We start from the raw sequence: 13,097 nt of genomic DNA, 5'->3' as shown, positions 1-13,097 counted from the left end.
AGGCGCATGGAGCACAGCGAAACATCTATAGGTACAAATTTGGGAAGTACACAAACAATAGTAGCGCCTCGTTTTCATCCATGTTTTCATCGGTACCAGCATGGCGCCCGAGAGGCTGATACAGTAGTGAGATGCATAGCTAATGATATGCCTGGATTGCGATTTCTTTATTTTATTACCCGGTCGTCATGGCAACGGCTAAAGATGGCGCACGCTTTCTTGTATCAAATTTCTATGACTCATAATGTACCAACTCGCCTGAAAGAATTTTTAATGATTCTTAGCTTTGTTTTTTGTACTTTTTGTCCGTTATTCGTCTTGTGTATTCTTATTCTTTTTTCCTGTCATTCCTGAGCCAATGTGAGCACTAAAAAAATGGCGTTCTCGTTGCAGCTTACAAAGGCTTCTCGGAGTTGCTCTCCAAATCGTACCACGTCGATGTAGAGCTCACAAACATCGGAAGCGTAAGTTCGACTGTAGGCTTTATTTTTTACAGTATGCCTGGAGAGTATGCTACGCATAAGATATTAAGTTTTATTTGTAGGCAGGTGCGGTACGTACACCAAAATTAGCTCGAAAGAGCCGCTTACACGAATACTTAAAAAGCGTGGCGCCTCAAACGGACGTCTTTTCCTGCCTGGCTCAATTGTTAGCTATCCGGCGCACCTCTAAAAAAACTGTCACTCAAGCAAGGTTTTTGAACACTTCGTACTAAAGTTGTAATGAACATGTTGGCAACAACCACCACTAAAATTAGATATTTAGCAAGCTTAAAAATTCAAGTATGCGCTGTCCATGGCGTGTAAACTCTAAAGCAACAGTGAGTAGCCCAAGTAAAGTTTTGTTCAAACTGGCCTTTACGCAAGAAATCGTAAGCGCTAAATCCCCTTCGCTAGAAGGAGCCATCACACCTTTTCCTGTAGAAACGTTTCGACCACCAACCTGCGAGAATTCAGCGCCGTCACGTGGTTCCACTGCCCTTGCTCGGACGCCTTCAATATCAGACACTTTCACACTGCTGCTTTTCGTCGCATGTGATGTTGCAAGGCGGGACCAACGCACCAGAGTGACGCAGGCTGTACGTGTTCAGGTGCGCCGAGCGCTAAAGCACAAGTCGCTTTAGGCTTGTGCACAAATTTTGCTTTTACCGTTTTCGCGAACACAAACATGAGTTGGTGGCAATGGAATAGAATCGGGTAATTACGGTACTTAAGGCGTTCGCCTCCCGTTTCACTGTTCGCCTCGCCTTGCGCAGAACGAGTCGGAGTTCATTAGGGAATACCACAACAGGGAAGACGGCACCGGCTACTTGGAAATGCTTTACCAAGGAACGACCTCCTACATGTACTACTTCCTGGAAACCAACGAAGAAGTCACCATTCTAGGTACAAGACCTTTCCAAAAAATTCGCTGTGGCTTAGCTTGGTTAAGCCCGGTAATTGCGAAAGCAATATTCGTACCTACGCCATGGTACAGCTGGTAGTGTAGCTGGTGGTGGTGCTTGTGGTTAGACTTGTGGTGATGCATCGGTTATACAATCCAATCCAATTCAATCCACTCCTATCCAGTCCAATGTAATCTACTCTAATCTAATCCAATCCAGTCCAACCTAATCTCCAATATAATGCAATCAAGGTCAAATGAAGGTCAATGGTGGTCACCGCCGCGGCACGATGGTGGTCACCGGCCGCGGCACGGCAAAGGCGTGAAAGTGCAAGTAGTATTGCTTTCGCAATAAAAAAACCATCCCTGGGTGTCGATATATTTCTCACTGGACTTGTGTGCATGTAGCGCAAGCAAGGTGGAAGCGGTGGCACGAGCTCACTGTACCTGTGTGCAACAGTCCAAAAAGCAGATGTTCTGACTTCTTAGCCCAGCTGGCTTTTGTGCAGTGCGGAGAGCGAACAGGAGCTTTGTACTTCAATTTTTAGAGCCTCTACCCTTCGCGCTACAAATCCCAAGGTCAGGTATGGCGCTCGTTTGACCTTGAGCCGGCGGAGCGGAGGTGTGGCTAGTGACGTCATACCCCGTCATTTGCTGTGGATAGGCGCCGCAGCTGGGCTCGCTCGGAGCCCCGCCACTGCTGTACGAAATCAGTCTCGCCATGGATGAGGCGCGCGCCGGTCTGACTCCGGCGCCAAACCATATGCGTAACTTTAACAGAGCTTTCGCTCTTATCGCTAGGTTTAACAAGCGCTAAGCCACTACTAGTTTTTTTTCTTATATGCTAGTATATAGGAAGCTTTGCGAAAGTGCGCATGCTGGCATAAAGCGTTATTCGCAACTATAGATACACAATGGACTTTCGAAGGTAGTCCAGTAAGAAATGTAGTCTACTAAAAAGTATATTATTTGGTTTGTTTAGAATGATCTAATACTCTTGAATCTGTATTTACGTATTATTCAATGTTTGTAACGAACGTCCTCTGTTGTCTTTTCCTTCATTCATTGGTAGCATATGCTTGCTTCAGTTGATTGCAGTTCTGTGTAACATCTTCTATTCATATAAAATGTACACTTTTTTTTGTATGTTGACGCCTGGGTACGCTATTTTGTGCACTTATTGCATCGGCCCGAACTAGCAGCTTGCCCAGATGCTTTTATAACCCTGTTTGTATAACCTTCATCCAAAGTGAATAAACTGAAACATTCGGTGGTGCGGCCGAGAAATCCAGGCTTCTAAATCCGGCGGTCGGCCTGGGGGCGGTCCGCACGGACCGCACCGGAGCAGGTGTTTCTGCCGGATGGCGCGCAAAGAGTGGCAGGTCCAAAGCACGTGTTAAGTGTCCGCCTCGCAGTCGGAAGCGGGGGCTCCGATTTCGGTTGGCGCGATTCCAAAAATAATTAAAGGTGCACTAAAGATGAATCTGAACCCGTCTTTTTGCCGCGGGAACTCGAGCTACACGTTCCGAGCATTCTTAGAAACGTCGAATTATTTTCCCGAGCGGCCGATTTCCATAATTTAAATCGGATTAAACATCCCGGCTCCCGCCTTTTTTTTTTTTTTAACTCACTGCAGAAGGTAGGAGGAGTCGACCAACCTTTCAGCCCATGGAGTTCTTTCCTTCCTCCATGTTTCAGCCAGTCCCCGTAGCGGCTTGCCACTCTGCCATCGGCGGAGTGATACGTAGCGATCGGCGAAAGCAGAGTCCACTCGTATTTTTGTTTCCATGGGCCTAATTTGCAGCTATGTAGCCTCTGACTGGATTTATTTGCTCATTGAATCCTAAAAAAAAATAAAAAAAAATAAAAGCGAATCAGCCACGCGACTGCCTGAAAGGCACTCTTGACTCCTACCGTCCGCGGCGAGTTCAAAAAAAAAGGCGGAAGCCGGGACGTTTAATCTGATTTAAATTATGGAACTCGGCCACACAGGACAATAATTCTAAGTTTCTAAGAATACTCGAAATCGATATCGAATACTCGATATCGAGTTCCCGCGGTATTAAGACGAGCTCAGATTCCTCTGACTTACTGAGGTACATCTTTTGTTCATGGAAAACATCGAACCTATGACCCTTTCTGGTTATGCTGACATCTCTCTGGCTTTGAGACGCATTCATTAAAACTGGCGTCAGGACCAAAATGCGACCCCGTGATCACAGTAATGCTGGCAGTGCTTGTGTTGCGCACAATTAACCTCAAGGGTCCGCACTTTGCACTTTTAAAAACGGCCGGTGGTTACGCGAATTGTATTCGTTTTTTTCTTTTCTAGCTTATAACATGAATGCTCCGTTTTCAGTGAAAGTAGCGTTTTTGTTATTAGAATTACCGTGGTAATTTATCGATACAGGCCACCTTAAGTCTTTCCTCAGTGTTCCTTTAATCTGATCGTTTATTTTTCCCGTCCGAAATATTTCAGACAACACTTGCACCATATTCGATCTGTCCAAGAAGGCTGAAATCATCGATGGCAAGACCGTCTATGCTGGTCCCTCATCCTATTTTAATCAGCTGCCGCCTAGTGAAATGGTGAGTGTGGGAGAGCTTTTCGATCTTACATACAAAAAACAAAAAGCAAAGGAAAAAAAAGGGGGGGGGGTGCTGTATTTGAGGGCTAAGGACTCCTTAAGCCGTCGTAGAACGGCATTTCCCTTGTCGTTTTGTATACCTTGGTTACAGTGTTCTAGAAGGCTGTACCTGAATGAATGAACAAATGACGTTTCCGTGCCGATATCGAGAGGAGGAGGAAGTTCACGACGCCATGCAGCTGCCTGAGCACGTTTCCAGGCACGAACGCCCGTGCTCTGCTGAATATATACCGGGTGTCCCAGCTAAATGTAACCAACCTTTTAAAAAAGACGAAGTGTCCTAGTCCAGTAAAACCAACTAAAGGTTGTTCAGAGTCGCATGGCGTGGTCTTGAGTATTTTTTTCATCCTTCAAAGTTAATTAATTAGTTAAGCTTAATTAGCTAACTTTTTAATTATTGACTTCAGGAAAAAAGTGTCAATGAAAGTGTTTTAGATCGCCTAGAAAAACCGCTAGTAGCGCTGTTTCCATCACGGTATCATTTACGCAGCTTCATTTATCGGTCTTAAAAGAAAGTTATCACGTGACCAGCTGCTCGCTCGCATCTCTGCCCCAATGTGCACCCGAAGTCTCATCGAGGAGAGGACTTCAGGATAACACGATTTTATTCTCTAAGGTGCATCTTGGGACGTTGAAGTGGCACAGTTGTTATGTGGAAGCTTTTTTTTATTGTCCGAATTGCGGTTAAAGGCCGGTAAAAAAACTACTTTACGTAAATAGTACGTTGCTGCAAATGTTTCAGTTAGCTGTTTTTCAAAGCGATCTACAACTTTTCCTTTGACAGTTTGTTCATCAAGTCAATAATTAAAAAGTTAGCTAATTAAGCTTAATTAATTACTCAACCTTGAAAAACTAAAAACTACTGCAGACTAGGTCATGCGACTCCAAAGAACCCTCAGTTGGTTTCAGACTGCTAGGGCAGCCTGTGTTTTTGAAAAGCTTGGTTACATTTAGCTGGGACACCTGGTACACATATATCTTGCGACCAGAGACCCTCTGCTCCGTTTACGCGGGAACGCAACTTCTACGCAGTTGCGCTCAGGCTATGGCCCTCGAGGCCATACGCGCATGCGCACTAGACGCATCTCAGAAGTGCGCAGATGGCGGCTCGCACTGCGTCGCTTTCAAATATAGAAAACATACTCTATTAAGATGAATATTTTCAGTGTTTTTTAGTTCAGACAACACCAGCTTTTCTAGAGACGCAGAGCGACGCTATTTCATAAGTGCATCCGAATTCAAATGTTTATGGAACGAAAATAGCTTCTAAAAAGTCGCTTTGTTCACTATCTTTGCACTCAGCCTAGAAGAGATAAACACAGCAAGTAAAATTACTTCGCCTATGTCACATTCCATAAAATTATATTGGCAGGTGTACTGCTTATAACATAAGACAATTTCTGTTCTCAAACATGAGTCCGATGAAACGCAAACATGTAACTGAGAAAGTATATTTATAAAACGAAGCACTGACAGTTTGAATGTACAGCTTGAGCAATATGGGCGGGAACAAAATTTTTGCACAAAATTGTAAATTTTCTGGTTATTTCTTCAATAAACGAGAATGACTTTTAAAAATTATATGACAAGAGGAAAACTAGTTAGAAAACTGTGATTGTCAGACATAATTGTGGAATAATAATAAAATGAATGCTCAAACATCGCTCACGACTGCAGACATCAGGATGCTGGCTTCGAACGCTAGCCAAAAATTTACGGAGGGCGCTTAAGGCTGCTCATGTGCTTCGAAGGCAAACTAATTAATTTATTTCTATTTATATTTTTTCCTTCTTTTCTAATGATGCATCTACTCATTAGCATGCAGTCATAAAGGCAACACATATTCTGCGTTCATCTTTATTTGCCAAGAAGCAATGTGGTTCTATGGCTTGTGGGTTGCGTGCTTGGTTTACAATCTGAAGGTCCTTGGGTAAATTCACTGCACCTTTGAAAAAAATTCTTAGCTGGTGAAGTCACTGAAGGTTTCCTGGACTACATTTCTTGGACACCGACAACGACATCGGGTTTCATTACTAATGGGCCATACAAGGCTTTCGACGTAAAACAAGCGTGATGATTTTCTTGGGGCCATTTACCATTTTTGCGCACGTGTTCTGAATTTGCATGATAACTTTTGTCAAACGAGTTGTGGCTGTTACATCATTTGGTCAGTAAAAGTTACAAATGTGAATAACGCCTTCTATCTTCAGGCTAGCATACACCGCAGTGGTAACACTGAAGCTCTCTGAAGAAAAATTTTATTTTTTTCTTTCATTTGCTCCTAGAAATACGTCGGTTCAGCAACAGTACGAGGTGTCACTACCAACCACTTCCAGGGCACCTACAAAAACAAACTCTACGACGTCTACGTCCGCAGTAAGCACTGCTGTTCCTTTCTTTTTTAAAGACAGAACTCACACACTACACACTGAATGCAATGAAAACGTGAACAGTAAGAGTAAATGAAATAACCTTTCACTGCAATGGATATTTCATCATAAGCATTGCACTTTACGCACCAAGTTTTATGCATTGAGAACTAGGAAACTATCATCCCAATAATCTGGATCCCGGACCTGCTGCAAGGCAAAGGCCTGTCCCATTGCCTTCCAGTAATTCCAATTCTTATTCTCCATTTTTTACATGAAAATCAGCAGCTGAAGCAACAGGCTGGCTTGCTTGACGAAGGCCTCAGTTTCCATCTGCAGTTGGCAAGACAGTGACAAAAATCGCTCTTAGTGCATATCAGTTCTCATAACACGCAAGTTGTGAAAAAGTGAACATACGTCTACATTACATTTCAGTCATCAATCAAAGCAGAGAAAATTCATACAACGTACAAGAAAATGTAAGGAAATCACTGGTGAAAGTTTATGGGTATTGCACACTGTTACTTATCAGGTATTGTTTAATATTCCCATTGAAAGGTTTTATAAAAGAAATGAATTGAATAGAGAAAGGTAAGTAATAATGAGTTGTAGGCACATGATTTAATTTCTGTTTGCTGTAATCAGACCAATCTCAGGGACTAACTTTGCATTTAGCGGTGATTGTTATGGAAGAATTCTCAGAGGCTGAGGCATATAGTCGATTTCTGCGAATATGTTGAAAGAAATGAAATAAACATATCTGGTCTGCCTTGAGCATACTACAATTAAGGAAGGGCATTGTTGATAGGCTTTGTGGTCGGCCATGACATTCTTGAATTGTGCGAAGTCACTATCTTCTGGATCATAATTACCAGAATTCGTAGCTCCCCAGACGCGCAAAGAGTAAAACTGAATAATAAACTGGTATCCTTAGCCATGTAGGTATGTTAGTCAATCTATAAAGCCAACCAACCATTCCACTCCAACGAGAAATAACATGTATATTCCATGCCAATGTCGCATTCTACAAAAAAAGGGTAAAGTTATGGCCTGCTAATATATTTCAGTTGTAGTCTAAGCATAACGATCATTCTATGGTGTTAATGGACCTGAAAATGATGTAATGTTTCAAAAATTTGATCAGGTATGCATCTGCCTTGACTTCAAGTGCACACAGAGCGTGGTCACTAAAGAAAATGCCATCAGCGTGCATTGCTAAGTCGAGTGAATCTGATAAAGTATACGTTACTGATGCAGGCTGTAAATAATGCCAGCCCTAATATTTAGACGTTTGGCCCAACTTGGGCGACGGCTTGGGCAATTAATTCAACAGCATATGGCTTCTGGGTCAGCAGTTAATGCGGAGTACTGAAAACTGTTCCTTAAATACTTATAAAATGAGTAAATAATGCCCCGCATGCCAATCAAAAGCTTTTCTAAAATAAAAACAAAACCTAGAGTGCATCTGCCTGCTTCAGTATTTTTAATAATTTTCTGTTTAATAGTTAGCACTGGTTTTTCTGGCAACTTATTCTTTAAAGACTTTTGACTTCCGCTATAATATCGCTTTAGCACAGCTGAAGCTATAGCCTCAGGTGTAATATAGACAGGTCAAATTCACTGGTGAGTCAGAATGATTCGAAATTTCAGATTTGCCATGCACAAGGGCGCAGTCCCAACAGGGTAGCCAACTACACGAAAGCCAAGGTGCAAGTCAATTACACGATGTTAATTGAACAACTTCGAAAATTTTACAACCTGAGTACAGTTTCTAAAGCAAGGCGCAGGAATTTGTAGCAATGAACGAGTACAGAAACACTTCAAAAAGAAGTGCGCGGATAGAAGCAGACGATCAGCTGACAAGTTCTTCGTCCTCAATAGCATCTCATGACGCCTATCGTCTGCATGGTCAGCACACTTTGCGTTTTTTTCTCGTGTCACATAACACGAGTGCACTAGCGAGGGAAGCTGATAATAACACTTTCTATTCCTTTCTCCATTTCACAGCCAGCGACTGGACCGAAAATGGCGTAAAGAAGGGTGAAGTGCCCGTGCGATTGGAGGTGGTAGACAAGGGCGGCGCCGAACATGGCATCTATGACTTTTACAACTTCGAGCCGTACAAGCCAAAGATTGGTGAAATGAACGTGAGTACAGTTTGCCGTTGGACACATAGCCACGGAACCGTACATTCTTTTGACAATACACAATACGCACACTCATATATAATAACTGTTCATGTTAAATGTAAAGCGGATCGGGAATATGCATGGTGTTTGTATGCCACCTTGTACACCACTTAGAAGGATGCCCTGCATGGAATATCGGCCTTTTATACGACGTCCAGTATACGGTACCCTTAAACCAGCAGGAATTGGTGCTGATACTCTAGCCTATGCACTCCCTAGCGCGCTTATTGTGCGGTACCATGGCACCTTATACAGTGCAGAGTATATAATGTCCCGAAGACCAAGAATCTGGTGCTGGTACTCAAGTTCGTGTGGCACCTGGAATGACTGCCATATGAAACCACGTCTTTCTGTGCAGCGCCCAGTATGGTATTCCCTGTAAGGAAGTACGGTGGTCTGTACAATGGCCAGCTGAGCGTGCCTTGAAGACTAGGAATCTAGTGTCAATACTTTTGTATGAAGCCCTCTCATACACGATGCACTCTTGTACGAAGCCTTGCATGATGCCCTGTACGAAACCATTGCACCCTTTGAGGCCCTGTGTATACATTTTGAATCACAGTGCGCGCGCAGAAAGGAAAATATCACTACGCGAGAGTTGAATTAGCTGGTACAATGTTTGACAACAATAGCGCTAATACAAGAGATGAAGAAGGAAGGACAAGCACTTCTACATTCTTTGTCGTAGTCAATCACTCTCTACGCTGCAGATTCAAGCCCACACTGAGCTTGGCCATTCTGAGATCACCGCATGTATCTAGAACACAGACCATAAAGCATGTGGCGGCACGCAATACCCTGCAGAAAGAACATATAATTTCGACTCCTAAGAGCCACAGGAGCCACCTTTAAATGTATCATAATGACTTGCTTTGGTTGATGACTTACGGACACCTTAATTTCACTTTTTGATTTGCCAGCGCTATGCAGTAAGTAAGAGCATGTAACCTAAATTAGACTAGCACGGCAGCGCAATCTACCTTTTGCATGCGTACCCGTTACAACTCACGAAGTTCAAGGGGCATAAGAACCCTTTAATTGCATAGAGCAGCCTATTCATTCCTCCAGTTGGTTAGCTGAGATAAGCTAACAAACTCCTTTTTGAATTTGTGCTTTCAAATGTAGCTGAAGACTGGCATTGGCTGCGAGGGCAAGAAGAACCCTTCATCTAAAAAGCTGCCAACCATCCCGAACCAGATTTCCTTCCAGTATGAGATCTACTACCAGGCAGGCAGCTTGCCAGAACAGCACGTCACTGTCAACAAGGTGGGTAGAAATGGCAGACTCCATGATGTACTATAGCCAAAACTTTAAAAAAATATAGTTCATTATTAATGTAATCGTAGAAATAAACTGCTTAATTTTTGTGCCTCCGGAAAAGAAATTAAGACGCGACGAATCACACGCTGGGTAGCTCTTCTCATTCATGTTGAATAAACACCCCTGGGTCGTTTCTACCATCTCACTAAAGACACCTTATGTGGTCAGGCATCAGTAGTCCGTTTGCCTAAGCCCTCTAGAACTACACAATGCCCATTTAGATTGCATAAATCCATCCACATATCTGCTAGAAATCGTAACCTCTAACGTTCACCCTTTAGTTATGCAGTAGATTGTTTACTTACGTATTCATACATTTTGAGTGAACAACTGCGTGGTTGTTATGAAGGCTGGTGTTCGAAAGAATTGCGATTGCAGCAATCCACGTTATTCCATCGACCGTTATGCAGTTTCTGAATTTAACTATTGCTTTGGGGGCTTCTAGTCAACTACTTTTGGAAACATACAATGGCGTAGGAAGACAATGCGTTCCCTTTAATAGTAGGGGACCGTACTGTACGACCCTTCGAACCTGCATTAGCGCATTTGCTTCGCATTGGCATGTTAAATTTGCACATTTGTTGGTGCAGATTCACATATGTGCAGATTGTGCAGATAGTGGAGGTGAATATTTTGGAATATATTTGGGAATATTTTGGCTCCACAACAACCGCTTTTCGTCCGCAGATCTGGTACGATGGAACCAACAAGGTAGCAAGGGTGGAGCTCTTCCAGAACACTGCTCGAACAACTGCGGAGATCCATGACTTCAATTCAGGTTCGTTGCTCTCAATGTGAAGGAAACAGGCCTATTTTAGCACTTTCTAGGCATTACAGTCTCAAAGAAAAAAGAACCAGCATCTTTCACATACTTTCACAAGCTGGAGATGGTTCTCATGTGGTCTTTATAAAAATTCGTTCCGTTCCTAAAATAATATGGCTGGCATAATGAACGCAAACTTCCATTAATGTGCATATTTAGCTGTGATTGATCCAAAATTGGCTCTGCAAAGAAAATATGCAACAGGCTTGCTAGTCTGAAACGTGCTTTGCTGTTTTCTTGTTACTTTTTGATTTTCTCATCAAAGCCATATGTAATATTTCCTCATGGATATAGACTTCAGTAGCTTTAACACTAATTAGCCTAGCATCTACGATATGCACTACCTCTGAGTCATCTTTTGCTTGCTTTGCTCATTTCCCATGCTGTTAAGCACACTGTACTGACTTTTTCTGTGGAATTCTCTGCAATAAACAACAGTAACTGCATTCAATATTATTGCTTAGAAGGCTCTTGTGAAATAAAAGCCGGATTTTGTTCGTAAGAAACACCCAAGAATATAAGGAAATAGCTCATAAAACTCAATGGACTCATCACTGCTTCCACCCTCCTGCTTCAATGGACAAGCGAACCCATGCTTTTCTTGAATATAAACAAAGTTTCTAAAAAACAAATCTGCTCTTGCTGCTAGTTTCCCTTGTTCCCTTCGTATATGTCGCAAGTGTCTTAGCTTTCGATCCATGCCGCATTTCACTTTAAACTCTGTATTCCTCCCATATTTCTCCAGGTGTCATGTACAGCTTCGACAAGGAGGGCACGTGCAAGATCGACCACCTCTCCAAGTCTTACTTTTCCCGGACAATGGAGAACAGGGATATCGAGACCATGAAGACCCCTGCCCAGATGCTCGAACTCGTTGGAAACTTCTACTACGTGGGCCAGGTCAGTGCTGTGTTAACTCCGCCTTGCTCCGTTGGCTGTGGACAGCGCCGTGAACTCAGCTCGTGCTGCGGGAGCTGACACCCTTGTACCTTCACCTACGAACTTGTGCTGTAGCCTTCGCACTGACTGATCTTGATCAGCGCTATGATTTAGCCCAACACCGTGTTTACAAATACAAAAGGGTGCTCGCGGACGCTCGAAGCAGCTGGAGGTAGATGTGGGGTTCGTTTATCAAGCCGTTCCGGAAGTGCCTTCCATGTAAAGCTGACTAGGCTGTCCAATTTCAAGGACTGTATTTGTGCGCAAATGTAGCGAGCAAAATATATATACGGGGTTTTGTAGGTCAAACCTTTAAGAGAGAAACAGCGTGCACTACGGAGATTCAGGCAGTATCCATGACAAGGAAAGAATATTTTAATGCGCCTAATTTATTAATTAACAAAGATAAATTAAGTACCTTTTTATTGTTAACTCTCACGCAGAATATGCAATTTTTTATGTACAAGTGGTACAGTGTGCAAAAAATTGCCCATTTCAGTTGTTCTCTTCAAAGTAAATTTAGTGTAGTTCATCCATCCAATTTTTCTTCTCAGTAAAAAGTCGATTGTTTCTGATGTTTTTCTGGCCGCAGAACCGGATTTAAAATTTTTTCTCCTTCTTTCAAATCAAACCTGTAACGTCAAAACAGAAGAAGACTCCGTGATCACTGTTTCAAAGTGAATAATGGTGTAGACATGGTAGATTGTGATTGTGGATGGGAAGCACAGAAAATAAGATGCACTGACTACACTCTTCAGAGTCCCGATACTGGCACCCTAAAAAAAATTCGGTTACACAAAGCTGTACTGAATAAAGAGGGCACCGGTTAAGTTGATGATTTTGCAATATCCGCACGGACTTCATTTTTGCTAATTTATGATGCTGCAGCAGGAGCAGGACCACGCAGTCGCCATTTAAGCATACTGCCGATAATTTCTTGCGGGCCATGTCGCACCTCGCATTCTACAGCATAAATCATGTAGCATTGGCTATTTATGCGACGTCTTGGTTCTGTGATAGGAAATTTTCAAAGAAACACACTTCTAGATGATGCAACTGCTACAAGAGCTTTCATGCAGAAATGATAAGAAGCTATGTGGGCTCCATCAGCATTGTTTTAAACCACATATATGTTCTTTCTCATATGTGCTCTGCAAACAACAGGCTGTGATCCGTGGTGTGGCCTGCGACATCTGGGAGTCGGTGAGGACCAACGTGACCATAGAGGATAGCAGCTATGACCGCCTCGTCACCACTTTCTACTTCACCTCGGTAAGTCTCAACCACTTTACATAGTTGTTGTAGATTGCTCTGGAAGTGGCTTTACGCGTAATCTCTCCATATAGTGCTGTAAAGAATCATATCCCTGAAAGCACAGCACTAGTAATGAAGGCACGTAAAAAGAAGTTGCATTTGCGGCCGAAAT

General features: G+C 42.9%; 1 protein-coding gene across 1 annotated transcript in view; it reads left to right on the top strand.

The window, feature by feature from the left end:
• LOC149336447 (uncharacterized) overlaps positions 1–13,097 on the top strand; it is a 50,342-nt gene that overhangs the window by 11,261 nt on the left and 25,984 nt on the right. Inside the window, exons 3-11 of the mRNA XM_089552907.1 lie at positions 394–464; positions 1,256–1,385; positions 3,863–3,972; positions 6,317–6,407; positions 8,408–8,547; positions 9,715–9,855; positions 10,597–10,687; positions 11,478–11,632; positions 12,836–12,943. Of these exons, the coding sequence (XP_089409033.1) occupies positions 394–464; positions 1,256–1,385; positions 3,863–3,972; positions 6,317–6,407; positions 8,408–8,547; positions 9,715–9,855; positions 10,597–10,687; positions 11,478–11,632; positions 12,836–12,943 (1,037 nt within the window). The remainder of the gene's footprint in view (positions 1–393; positions 465–1,255; positions 1,386–3,862; positions 3,973–6,316; positions 6,408–8,407; positions 8,548–9,714; positions 9,856–10,596; positions 10,688–11,477; positions 11,633–12,835; positions 12,944–13,097) is intronic.

Source organism: Amblyomma mixtum, chromosome 7 (genome assembly GCF_055824585.1).
Source record: "Amblyomma mixtum isolate Tamu chromosome 7, ASM5582458v1, whole genome shotgun sequence".
NCBI classification, from domain to species: Eukaryota; Metazoa; Arthropoda; class Arachnida; order Ixodida; family Ixodidae; genus Amblyomma; species Amblyomma mixtum.
Note: the sequence above shows the minus strand (reverse complement) of the source record. Positions and strands in the feature narration are given on the sequence as shown.